This window comes from Zonotrichia albicollis, chromosome 3 (assembly GCF_047830755.1).
Source record: "Zonotrichia albicollis isolate bZonAlb1 chromosome 3, bZonAlb1.hap1, whole genome shotgun sequence".
NCBI lineage: Eukaryota > Metazoa > Chordata > Aves > Passeriformes > Passerellidae > Zonotrichia > Zonotrichia albicollis.
The window spans coordinates 40,093,324-40,106,781 of NC_133821.1; the positions used below are offsets into that span (position 1 = coordinate 40,093,324).

The following is a 13,458-nucleotide window of genomic DNA, read 5'->3' on the forward strand; positions in this document are numbered from 1 at the left end:
ATTATCCTTACCTCTGTTCTGGATCCAGTTATAACCAGTTTTTAGGGACTGCAACTTTAACAAAAAATGTTCTTACATTTAGGACCATCCTGTGAGGCAATTTTACTTGGACACATCCACCCCTTTAGCCTAGCTGTTCCTAAATACTGGCAAGATAAAACTGCTTCCATGCTAGGGAGCACAGAGCAGGTAGGAGGGACTCACAGATGCTTGGAAATGTGAGAACAATAGAACAGCATTCAAAATAATCAAACCACATAAATAAACCTCATGGTGGTAAAGGGGTGAAAAATATTTTTAGTGCAACCTTGCTATGTCTGCAATATTCAAGAAAAAGAGTTGTACAAAGGGCAATAAAGTTGTTACACTTTACCCAGAATTCCCTGTTTTCTGTTACTGTGGAAACAGGATCAGTCACATTAATATGGGTGGAGTTTCATATAGACAGGTACCTGGAGAAATGTGCTCTTGCAAATGTTCCCTCTTTATGTGTAAAACATAAGGTGGCTGGAGCAAGCAAGCAGTTCATATGCTAGAGCTATTTCTTTTTTTCAATGAAACCAGCTCCTTAAAAGGCCTAGCCAAACCCTCCACTGCATTTTCTGTATGCACCTGATAAAGATCAGCTTTATCCTCAAAGAATGCAGGAGTCTAGACAAGCAGAAAATACAAAAGATCAACAAAAGCAGTGTTGGTTGTCCTGATTTTGAGCCTCTAAGCTGCTAGGTGCAAATTGACTTTAAACACCTGAGGAGTTTCACAAGTGCTCACAGTGGCCTAACACCAAGCCTTGGCCTAACACCAAGTGTTTCCATGGATGTGCTACTGAGGACACATCCAGATGCAGAGATATTTACTTTCCTTATGGCCATTGCAATTGTTTGGTAAGTGAAGCATAAACTGTTTGTATGGATCAGGGAAAACACAAAACATGCCTTTCCACACAGTTTTTTGGTGATGCAAGGGATTAAGGAGTAAGTTTGGTCCTGACATAGTCCCATCCTCTTTTATGCCTTGTTGATTAAACTGCTTTTGGAAATAGGTGTGAAACTTTACCATCACTGCAATCCTTCAAGCTCTGCATTGAGGGTAGATTTCTTAGTCACTTAAGTTCACTTAAAACAGAGATAAGAGAAGATAAAGAACAAAGAAAAGGGCAGCTCTCAGTAAAGAAAACCTAATTCCTCCACAGCACCTACAAAACTGAAAGGAGGTATCTAAGCTCACCCATACAGTCCCTGGAGCCTGGGTCCCAGGGTGCTTGGAAACCATAGAATCAGAGCCATTACCCATCCATTTCTCCTTTTTAATTTTTTTCTTTCTCTCCCTTTTCCCAGCCTTTATGCTGCTTATTATTTGTCTGACAGTTACCTTGCACTTGGCACTGTGGAAGGCAAAGGTTACTGTAATTTAAATGCAAAGTTCAATGAATACCGAAATAAAAAATGCCTTGGAGGCGTCGCTGAAATGAGATGCCAAATCCCAGAATTTGTATCTTTATGAGGAAATTTGAATACAAAACACCAAGGTTTATAGCTCTTGCACATATTAATTCATACCAATCCATGTTCTAAGAGGACTAAAGGGGCTATTTTTCATCTTGGGCTGAGACAGGAACTGTTCCAGATTTACTGACTTGCTGTGAGAAATATGCTTTATCAGGCTGATAGATATCTTTAAAATGTAAATCAGAATGGTGAGCTTATCACAAGACTGCCATTAGCAGCTTATAAAATTCTTGGTGCTGCAGCTAACAAGAGATTTTGTGAACAAGGTGAGCATACTGGTCAGCAAAAACAGACCCTAAACTTGATACTTTATTTTCTGTCTTGCAAGAAAATTACCAGAAATAAAATCAAAGCAATTTTTATTATACATCCATCTCCTTGGCAACTAGCAATTACCATGGCTTTGTGGGATGGTCTAGATTTTAAAGGATATTATTATAATTGTGCAGGCTCAAGTATTGCAGTATTACCTGGAATCATCCCTATAAGTGCTCAAGTCCAGGCTGGATGGGGCTCTGAGCAGCCTCTAGTCTGGTGAAAGGTAGGTAGGAACTAGATGGTACGTAGGAACTAGATGATCTTCAAGGTCCCTTCCAACATAAACCTTTCTATCATTCTATTAGTCTATGAATTCTTACCTCATCTTTGGCCCAAGTGCTTTGTCTGTCTGGAGAGAGGAAGGAAAATCATTTGCGCCATAGAAGTCCCAGATTGTCTCCTTAAGGAGTCCTGTCCATTTCTGTTGTCTCCAGTGCCCTATAGGAAGTCCTTTTGATTTATACCCTCTCCCTTCAGGATTACATCGTAGAGAAACTCAGGGCTCGGAAGCTTGCAATAACAATGCTAGTAAATGATCACAAAGGCCAGAAATATCGTCTGTAAACAAACAATATTTACATTAGTACTCTCAAGTGCACGCAATAGCTGGAATGACAGTGGCTGTTGCCAATTTGCCCTCTTGCTGGCAAGAGCACATGCTGCACTCTCTGTGACTTTCCTGCACACGTGCAGGCTCACACAGGCAGATGATGTGCTTTCGAGCCATCCACAGATGGTTTCCCCATCAGGGCTTGCTTTGCCATTTAGGCCTCCTGCTTCACATCCTCCTCTTGGTGCTTCAATCCCTATTTTATGTAATTAACTTCTGTTCCTCCCCCCATTTTTACTTTTTTTCCCGTCAATGCTCTTTACTCTGATGCTCAGAGTCAACCATCTCCCCAAAGCTCTGTGATATTTACCAGCATCTGGAAAAAACGTGGTTAGAGAATTGAGACACTTAAAGGAGACACGGCTGTCGTAAGTGTGCATTCACATTTTTGAATAGATATTCAGAGGGTGGGAATCTAGATGAGGGAGAAGCTATGAAAGGGCTTATTACTAATTAACTATATCTATTTCTCCCCCTTTTAAACTGCTTTTTGTTTATCATTTCAGCTGGTAGGGTAATACACTAAATTAAAGCTGCATAATACATTTATAATTAAGACTGAAAAAGCCAATTGCCTGTTACTAAACCATCAATTGATAATATTGTAAGGGATATTTATAGCTCTTTAGTATGTATGCCACAGATTTGCATCAATAACACACTTGCTTATCTCCAAACATTTTATTCAGCAGCCTTTTATTTACTATTGAAGGTAAGATTACTCTTCTCAAGCCATCCTTTCTAAAAGTGTCTCGCTTTCATCTTGTTTGTAAAGCTCAGCAAACACAGATGCTTCAGTCATTTCCTCTGCTATGAAATAATAATAACAGTATATAATTACCATCATCACACCATGCAGAAAACCTTGCCATAAAGAACACACTTTACATAGTTCAGCACTCATAGCATCTTGCATTTCTATGGCTCCTTCTTTCTGACTCATCTTGCATATCCTAGAGAGGAGATACAAGGCCACCTTACCCAGGGCATGAGTTGAGAAGTTTTGGGCAGAGCCCAAACACAAGCCCTTAGGGCCCTATGCCCTATGCCATTCCTTTCACAAGAAGGTAGAGCAAGACCTGTTTAAAGAGCTCTTAAAAATTATTGAAGTGATACTTTTTGTTTTGTGTTTGGTGCGTGTTACTGGGGGTTTAATAACTCGAAATATGTGCCAAGAAGCTGCTAAGTGTGAGCACCTGCATGTTGAGAAGGGATATGGCATTGACCAAAGAGTGCTGCAAGTTTACATGGTGATTGAAGGTTAGAGGCAAAATGGCCATGTTCAAAATGAGAGCCTGAATTGTGCCCGGACCTAGTGCCACAGGGGAGGGTCTTGGAGACTTGTGCACACCATCCTAGCAGAAGATGTCTGGGAGAGCCCTTACAAAAATATAGCTTTTTGTCTACCTGCCCCTTTCCTCAGAAGGAGAATGAGGGCCAGGAATGAAGGATCTAGCCATTCTTCAGCCCTGCTGGATAGCAGGGCATGGGAAAGGGATAAACAGAAAGAAAGCAAATTTCCTTATATCGTGCTCATGTGAGAAGAATGTCAGCAAACCTGTGTAAATAAATATTTCCAAACATGAAGCAGGGCTTCAGCTTCTCCCAGCCACAATTGTATCTCCAAGCCAGCCCAATCATGAGTTTTGTTTATCCTTCAAAGACGCATCCTTGCAGTTTAAGCTGGAAAAGTGTGTGAGAGATCAGAAAAAAGCGAGATAATGGTACAAGGAAGAGTTGGTGGGATGTAAGGAGGAGTTGGTGGGGTGTAAGGAAGAATTGACGGGGTGCAAGGGAGGGCCATGAAGACAGACAAGAGCTTCACTGTCACTACAACAGTAGGGGTTGCATTTTGAGAGCCTGTAGTTGTCAAAAAGCTTGCCAGGGGCCTAAGGTAGAGCTGTCTTCCCCTGGATCCCTTCTCTTTGGAGCTATATGCTGTCATCCTTTCCATGGTTTGGGTGAGCACAGGGTGAAACCAAATGGCAATTACACAAGTGATTTCTGCTTCTAATGCTGTCTATCATTAATTTTATTATGAGTGGGCAAGTGACTGGCCCCAGAACTGGCCAGATAATTACATGGTCATCATTAACCACATTACTGAAGGGTGAAAATGCAGTTATTTTTATCCATAAAGTCAGCTGCTTCAACCCTAAAACTAATTGCACATTATTATGCAGCAGAAAGTAATTATTATAGATACTGATTTTAGCTTCTACTCCCAAAGAAGCAGACACTATTTCAAATGAAATCTTTCAGGATTTTTAATAAGCCTTGCAATCTGTGGTAGAAGAAGGAAGGAGAAAGAGAGAGAGAGAGAGAGAGAGAAAGAAAGAGAGAAAGAGAGAAAGAGAGAAAGAGAGAAAGAGAGAGAGAGAGAGAGAGAGAGAGAGAGAGAGAGAAAGAGAGAAAGAGAGAAAGAGAGAAAGAGAGAAAGAAAGAAAGAAAGAAAGAAAGAAAGAAAGAAAGAAAGAAAGAAAGAAAGAAAGAAAGAAAGAAAGAAAGAAAGAGATTTTATCATGTTTTTAATAACACATAAATGTCCCATCCTAGAGGGCTGATGCCTTTTGGTGGGACTCCTGAGAGGAGGCATCACAAAGTCTCTCTGGAGGTAGATGTTAGGCAAAACATGAGAAGAAACATATTATAATTAGTATATCATAATTGCTGATGTTCCTTTAAACTCTTTTTGTTTCTCCCAGGTACTGTTGCGTGATTTACAATGGAAAAATTGCTCTGCAGCATTCTGGTGTTTGGAATGGCTGTCACAGTCAACGCTTGTCCCAAATATTGTGTCTGTCAGAACCTGTCTGAGTCACTGGGAACTTTGTGTCCCTCCAAGGGTCTCCTTTTTGTACCTCTAGACATAGATCGAAGGACTGTTGAACTCCGTCTTGGGGGCAACTTCATTATCAATATCAGCCGACAGGATTTTGCCAATATGTCTGGACTTGTTGACCTTACTTTGTCCAGAAACACCATTAGTTACATACAGCCCTACTCCTTCACCGACTTGGAGAGCCTTCGGTCTTTACATCTGGACAGCAACAGGTTGCCTGAGATTGAAGAGGATACTTTAAGAGGTTTAATTAACCTTCAGCATTTGATTTTAAACAACAACCAGCTAAGCAGCATTTCTGATGACGCCTTTGAGGATTTTTTACTGACATTGGAAGACTTAGACCTGTCCTACAATAACCTCCGAAGCATTCCCTGGGAATCTATAAGAAAGATGATAAACTTGCACCAGCTCAGTTTAGATCACAACCTAATAGATTATATAACAGAGGGGACATTTGCAGATCTTCAGAAATTGGCCAGATTGGATCTAACATCCAACAGACTCCAGAAGCTCCCCCCTGACCCTATATTTGCCAGATCACAAGTAATTCCTTTGGTTGTTACCCCATTTTCGCCACCTCTGTCCCTCAGCTTTGGGGGAAATCCACTGCATTGCAACTGTGAGCTGCTGTGGTTAAGGCGGCTTGACAGAGACGACGACATGGAAACCTGTGCTTCTCCTCCAAGTCTGAAGGGAAGGTACTTCTGGTACGTACGGGAAGAGGAGTTTGTTTGTGAGCCCCCTCTTATTACACAACATACTCACAAGCTGCTGGTCTTGGAAGGGCAGACTGCCACACTGAAGTGCAAAGCCATTGGGGATCCCACTCCCATCATTCACTGGGTGGCCCCTGATGACCGTCTCATCGGAAACTCCTCGAGGACGGCTGTCTACGACAATGGCACCTTAGACATACACATCACCACCTCCAAGGACTACGGAACTTTCACGTGCATAGCAGCCAATGCTGCAGGAGAGTCCACTGCAACAATTGAGCTCTCAATTGTCCAGCTCCCCCATCTCAGCAACGGCACAGGCAAAGCAGCTCCACCGAAATCCAGGCTCTCGGACATCACTAGCTCCACCAAGTCCAATCGTGGCGAAACAAAAGGCCCCCCAGAAAGGGCTGTCCTGGTATCAGATGTGACCACTACCTCAGCTTTGGTCAAGTGGACAGTCAGCAAGTCGGCCCCTCGGGTAAAAATGTATCAGCTGCAGTATAACTGCTCGGATGATGAAGTCCTGATCTACAGGTAAATGCATTTTTTGTTTGATGATGGCAGGGGGTGGAAATCAACACAAGTCTTTTGCTCTTTGACTTTTTAATGATTTGACTTGGAACTAAGATGGCGCTGTAACCAGTAGCATTAGTGGTATTTGATAAATTTGCATTCTCTCTGTCAGTTTGCCTGTTGGTCTGTTCATTGCTTTTTTGTCCAAGTCACACATTGCAAATCTCTGTAGTACTCATTTTCCAACAGCTGTTTTCTGTAAAATTTTCAATTTTACAGAAAAAATAGTACTGCAGTTGGTATCCTCCTTAGTAGGCTTAACAAAGACAGGAAAACTTGAAGACTAGAAGTCAGAAATTTCCCTTTCCACCTCCTGTAGGTGGGATTGAAACAGACTACTTAGAGAGGAAACAACGTGGGAGGAAGTTTGTGCTGTCTACCCATAACACAGGCTCTAATTATTCTGTGATTCAAGATTTGGGGCTTTTTTCACCTATATGATAAAGCTTGTTTCTTATTTCACTAACATTTGTTCTACACAACCATAATGGCTGAAAACTTTGGAGCACCTAGATTTTTATACCATATTAAATGCAAGAAGAGGTGGATATAATTTCAAAAGTAAACACTGAATCTTCCTTATGATCTTTCAGTTCTACAACTCCTCTGACTTCAAATGATGTAAAGCAGGAATTGCTCTTGCAGTGAAGCAGCAATAAATTTTTAGGGACTAAAAATGTGTAGGAACAGTACAGGAAAGCAGTACTACTGTTTTTTCCTTGAGTAACGGAAGAATGATTGACATATTCATGCTAGTCAATCATTCTAGAAACCACCTCGTCCTTCCTTTTTATTGCAAAGCTTCATTGACCTGAACTGTATCTCTGGTTGTATATGATCTCTCAGCAAAAGTCAGAATCTCATGGAAAAATAGAATCAAACATATCAACTCTTACAGCTTTATAAGCATCCTGAAGCAGTGAAGAAAAATTGGATTGGCTAGAGATATAATGGGATTTGGAGTTCTTACCTAATTTGAGAACAAACTGTGGCCAAAATATAGCCAAAGGCATTGATTTCCATGGTAGGTTTGGTGTTATTGCCTGATGGCTATTCCATTCTCCTGCTGCCTGCAGGGAGAGCCAAGGCACTCTTCACCAGATCCCACAAGAAGTCTTGTTATTTTCTTCCTTACTGCAGGGTTGTTTTCTTCAGCATGAGGAAGTCAAAAGGAGAGGTAGCAAACATTCATGTGACATTTTTCCCTCAACCTTCTACAATGAAACCTAATTTTAAAGCTTCTTCAGAACAGAATGTTTAGCTGACATGGACAAAATTTTGTGCCAGCAATACCTTTATCTGAGTCAGCTGTAGAACAGAAATAATAAAATGATCAATTTAGCTACTCTAAATCCACTCACTCATTGCCAAAAGCAGAAATATTGACCAGCAAGTCCAAAAAATATTTTTTAAAGGGTATTTATTCAAATACTGAACTAATCTGAGGAAATTCAGTTCTGTCCACCTCCATTCCTCAATTATAAAAATATCTTGAAATAAATCAATTAGAAAGTGAAAATTGTTTCTTTTGCTCTGGCTAATGTACAGTGGAACCAGTGTGTTAGCTTTGGGAATTGCAACTATGTGGAATTAAGCAGAATGAAAGATTAAGATAAAGTAATGATACAATATTAGGAATAGAATGGAAGAAAACATGCTAGTGCATTTTTTTTCCCAAAGCAATGCTTTTGGCAGAAGCTCAGCAGTAATTAAGATCTTAAGCACAGTGTAAGGCTGAAAAACACTCTGAAAGATGTATAAGTCATATGTTCATTGAAAAATTAATTTGGCCAAGTGAACAGGAATATTCCTGCAACCAGAAAGAGAAGTTTGCAGGGGTGGTCAGATGTTGGAAGTGGTTGGATGTGTCAATTTTCTAGGGAGGAGGATGGCCAGGGTTAAAAAAACAAACCATGCAAAAGCACTGTCATGCAGTCTAGGAGCTGGATGGGTGAGAATTGGGTGCGCAGTGAAGAAAGATGGCATCTTGCCAGCCTGGTCTGGAACAAAAAGTTGCTGTCAAAATTTTAGGTACCCCTAAAAGTTTTTATCATGTCCCCACTTCCATGTCCCAGTAAGATTTTGGTCCTTGGCTGCTTTATTTCATTGTGGCTCAATTTTTCAGAAGCTCAGTGAGGAGAGTGTTATTTTGAAAAATCTCCCATCAGGCCTTTTTTGAGGATTCACTGATGATGCATAGCTCTATTCATTCACAGCCCTCAAAAGCACTTCACCAAAGAAAACTTTTTTCTTTTTTTTCTCTGCATTTTGCACCAGGGAAAAATGAAGCCTAGAAAGATGAAGTGATTGTCCAGAGTCTGAGAGTTAATCAATGGTACTCATAATATCAAAACCAGTCCTTACAACTTCCAGTCAGGGAGCCTCTCAGTCCCTTAGAGTTAATTAACTAAAGCTCTTTTGCTTTAATTGGTCAGATGCATATCACTGCAATGAGTGTGTGGAAAAACCTAAGGGAAAAGGATTTCTACAGTGCTCTGCTCCATAAAATGCTGTGTATGTGCTAAATGGGATGTGATACTGCTTAGCTGCTGAAATGATGGGCACTTAATATACGCTAAGACAGTTGGTATTTCAGGACTGAGACACATCAGCTGTGCTCAGCTTTTAGGAATCCTGCTTCACCAGCAAGAAATGTATGCACAAAAGAAGAAATCTGCTGCTCTCTCTGCTAAGAATTTTTCATGGACATTGTACTCATTGTGAAAGAGTGAAAGCAGAAGTTCTCCCCTCCCGCTGATATCAACATTTCTCCTGATCATTCTCCAGGACAGCAGTCCCCTTTCCCCTTCCATGCCAGCTGTGATTTTCCACTAGCAGGGTGGTGCAAAAGGGGACTGCAGTAGGGTGCAATGGCTCAATAAAAATTCAAGTTTTGGGACATTTTGGCAAATGTTGTCTGCTGGGCGTCCCATTTGCACTGAGCTGAAATGGTACCAGAATGTGAAGTTTGACTTTGGACATACCAATGCCATTATAATGAAAATTAGCAGGAAGAGCCCTGTTTGTCTGCTTTCCCATCTGACCTTCCCTTGTATTTGCTATCTCAGGGCCTTTGTTCAAGCTCATAGCAGGTTTTTATCTCTTTCAATGCATTCAGGGTGCATATTTCTGGTAGTGATTAAATGAGTAGGTCCTGGATCTGCATTCTGTGGGTTTTAATGCAGCAATCTTTCCATTCTTTCATCTTCTCTGTAATACCAACACCAGTGCTAGTAAATCTCTTTTAGCCAAGAAGAGAAGCTTGTTAAAAATTGCAGAACTGAAAATCACTCCTTATTTGAAGGAAAAACATGCAGAAAGAATAACCAATGTCCAATAGAGAAAGGGATGGAAGAAGACCAAGGTCTATGAAGAGATGTCTGTCCTTGGACTCTGGGTTAAAGGAGTGAACACTAGGAAACCTCCACTGTCATAAAGTTCTTACCTAGTCCCCTCAGTCAGAACTCCAAAGTGTTTTAGATGTGTAAAAGCATCACTCTTAAGATCAGTGCAACACATGCACTGGTAAGCTTAATTCATTTTGAATAATTGAAATTTAAATGAAATATAAATGTTAGAAAATAATATCTTTGAGCCTCAGTTTCCCCTCTGTAACCTGGGTGACAGCACCACCTTGATTTGTGGGGATAAACACATTAGAAAATATTATGGAACCAGGAGCCCACATAAATAAATAGGGAGACTTGCTTTGAAGTCATTGTGTGGTCTGCAGCAACAGGGATAGTCATGAATGATTAAGATGGAGGATTACATAACTGCAACACTTGAATTCAAGTAAGGCATCTGGGGAGAGAGATTGTGGTTTTTTCATGCATAGAGCACCCTACATGATGGGGGACCAAGTCTCAGTTTTGGCTGGCAGGCATTGCTGTAATATATACTTTCACTACTTTTTCAAAAGCGAATAAATCTGCAAGTGTTTTGTAGAATTTCCCAGGTCATACTGAGCCTTCTGGCTGTGTTTTGAATTAAAGCAAAGATGCAGCCATTTAAAAATGTGCATCTGAAGTGCAACACTGCCATTAGATTTATGAGACATTTAGGTCTGTTTTATTTTGTGGTATTTCATAGTAAAAGTGATGAAAACAGCTGTACAAATTAAGAATTACTGTAGTGTTATAGTCTCCCTAACTTATAAATTCTGCACTGGGAAAAAAAGTATTTTATATGTTTCTGAAAGCTTATTTTTTAAATATATATTTTATGTAGCAGGCAGTTGAAACATTAAAATATGAATAAATGGCTCTACATCTTCAGTTTATTTAAACAATGGTGCTATGGATTTGATTACTTAAAGAATATAATAATGATTTATATTTACACAGCTCCTTTTACTGCAACTGCTTTACAGGGTGGCTGAACAGAGATCCCCACTATCTTGTCACCTCTCAGTTAAATATCGGCTGCAGTTTAGCAATCTGCAGGTGATTGTTCAGTTCCTTTTCATGAGCAAAAAATAGCTTCAGCACTTGCACTCATGGATACTTTAAACTAAGGAGGAAGTAATTAACTGAGCTTGAATTTCCCACAGCATGGTGATATAAATATACCCGTGCACTCTTCTAGTCAAGTGCATGTCAATAAGAAAGTGCTTCATGACTGAGGTGCTGCAGACTTCAGGAATATCTAATTCACATAAGGAGGCCCTCTCAAGCAGCAGTGCCACACTGAGCATCAGAGAGGATGCCATTGTCTAATGCTTCTTTCAAGGAAAGCCTGGAGATCTTCCAGCTCAAGACTGAAAAGAGAGGAAGCCCTGTCCTGTTGCTGGTAGGGCAAATTGTCTCAACAGCCTGATCCTGTAGCAAAGTGTGTTTATGTCATTTTGTGTCTGAGGAAAGTTGGAAACACAGAGTACTGGTTAGCTTTGGAAAAGACAGAGGATTCATTTATTCTGAAAGATGCAAAAATATGTCCTTACTTGTGGTTTGGGATGTCTGCCACACTTCTACCCAATTTTCAGTTCCACCCATCTCCAGCCTCACTAGGCACTGACCTGCCTCCATGGCTCACACCTGGAGCAAAATTTCTGACTTACCCTCAGCATATGAGCTGAGCTATTCCTGGTGCATTGCATGCAGGGTACAACCCTTGATTTGGCCAAAGCATTTACATATTTAAACATTAAATTAAACAACAACTGGGGTGGAGGACAGCACATGAAGATGTTAACCAGCATGTATTAATCTTTTATATTTGACAGGTAGAGAGTGCCAGTTTATAAAAATAAAAACATGAAGTCACAGTCCAAACAGAAGCAGAATTTATGTAATCAGTGCAGAGGGAAGCCTGGCATGGACATTTGGTAGTTCAGATAATTTGAGAGTGGTTTGCAGCAGGAGTGTGTGTTGGCTTCTGGAGTACCCTCAGCAAGTGCAAGCTTGCTGCAAGGCATCAGTCATAATGAAGAAGCTGCTTTACAGACGCTTGTATTCTGGGACTGTGGGGTTTTATTTGTGTCTGCTGGAAACATTTTCATCTAGCCTTTTGTTTTTTGTTTTCTTTCTTTTGCTGGAGGAAGTACAGGGACAGGTTTTTTTTGGGGGGGTTGTTTTTTGCTTGCAGGTTTTTTGTGCTTGTTTTTTTCCCCACCACCCCACAGTCCCTTGCAATATGAGAAATATTTAAAGAATAAATAAGAAAATGTAGTGAAAAGGAGAAAAAATACATGTATTACCAGAAAATGATATGAAACAAATATATTAAAAAATAATATCTGCAAGAAAAGTAGGTGTACATCTCAATAATGTCCCTAAAGTCATCCTAGATTGTTGTGACAAACTATCATCTACTTAGTGCTTGTAAGAATCGCAGAAAATGATGAGGAATCCATTGGTCAGAGCACATCCAGTTCAGGATGAGCAGAACCTGACCATGTGGATGCTGCCCAGACTATTTTCTTGTCTGATCACTGACACAGAAAGGCAAAATACTAAATGGCCCCTTATCCCTAGGGGAAATATGCCCCTGACATGAGCATGTGAGATGTATGTGAGGGCTCATGAGAAAGTGCTTGCACCGCTGCTGACCATCCTGCTCCCAGCTTGGAGGCATTCCCATTTCCTTCAAAGTTTAACTCCTGCCAAATAACATTTCTTGAGGCTTTTGGAGAAGTTGTATGTGACAGCACTACCCCCAAACTCAGCCTCAGGAGTTTAAATGAAGGCAAATCACCTGATTCTCATCTCACCCCACAAGTATGGGTGTTGCACAACATAGAAAGGAAATTAGAATCACTTCAGACAACACTGTCAGGCACATTATGTGATTTTTAAGGCAGTTTTGTGCGTGGCCAGGTGTTGGACTTCAATGATCCTTGTGAGTCCCTTCAAACTCAGAATATTCTGCAATTCTGTGATTCAGAATGAGATAGTGGTACCTGTTTCATCTTTGTTACCATTTATTAATTCAGCTCAATAAGGCTGAGCATTCTCACTCAAGGGGAATTCAGGATGAGCTAGTTCTTGACCATAACATCTGCCACATCTTCTCTCTCAGATGCTCTGAACCTAAGGTGCCAATACCTGCCCCTCATAGCCTTTATTGCAATAAAAAGTTAACATCTGATTCCAAAATGAAACGTTGAAATAAGATTTTTATTTACATTCAGGTGAGTCAACAATTTGATCTCTAAATGAAAATATTTACTGTTGGAGATTTTTTCAGAAATGGCTTAAAAGGCAGCTGTGAGGAGCAAATTCTCACAGCCTGTTTCTGTAAACAGCAGGAGTTCTCAGGTTGTTTTTAATAACAAGTAAATATCTTGTCCTTGGATAAGGTATGGGAAAGCAAAAGTGACAAACATGAAGGCCTTGAGAACCTTGCATACCAGGGTTCTCAGGCAATTTTCTCATAACAGGTAAA

General features: G+C 40.4%; 1 protein-coding gene across 3 annotated transcripts in view; it reads left to right on the forward strand.

The window, feature by feature from the left end:
* LRFN2 (leucine rich repeat and fibronectin type III domain containing 2) overlaps positions 1-13,458 on the forward strand; it is a 153,859-nt gene that overhangs the window by 112,214 nt on the left and 28,187 nt on the right. For 2 of the 3 annotated variants that reach the window (XM_074537223.1, XM_026791057.2), the window contains one exon: positions 5,142-6,534. In XM_074537223.1, coding sequence (XP_074393324.1) covers positions 5,162-6,534 — 1,373 coding nt within the window. In that variant the 5' untranslated portion in view covers positions 5,142-5,161. Of the gene's footprint in view, positions 1-2,693; positions 2,805-5,141; positions 6,535-13,458 lie in introns of those variants that run through there. The other variant, XM_026791058.2, reaches the window with a different exon arrangement.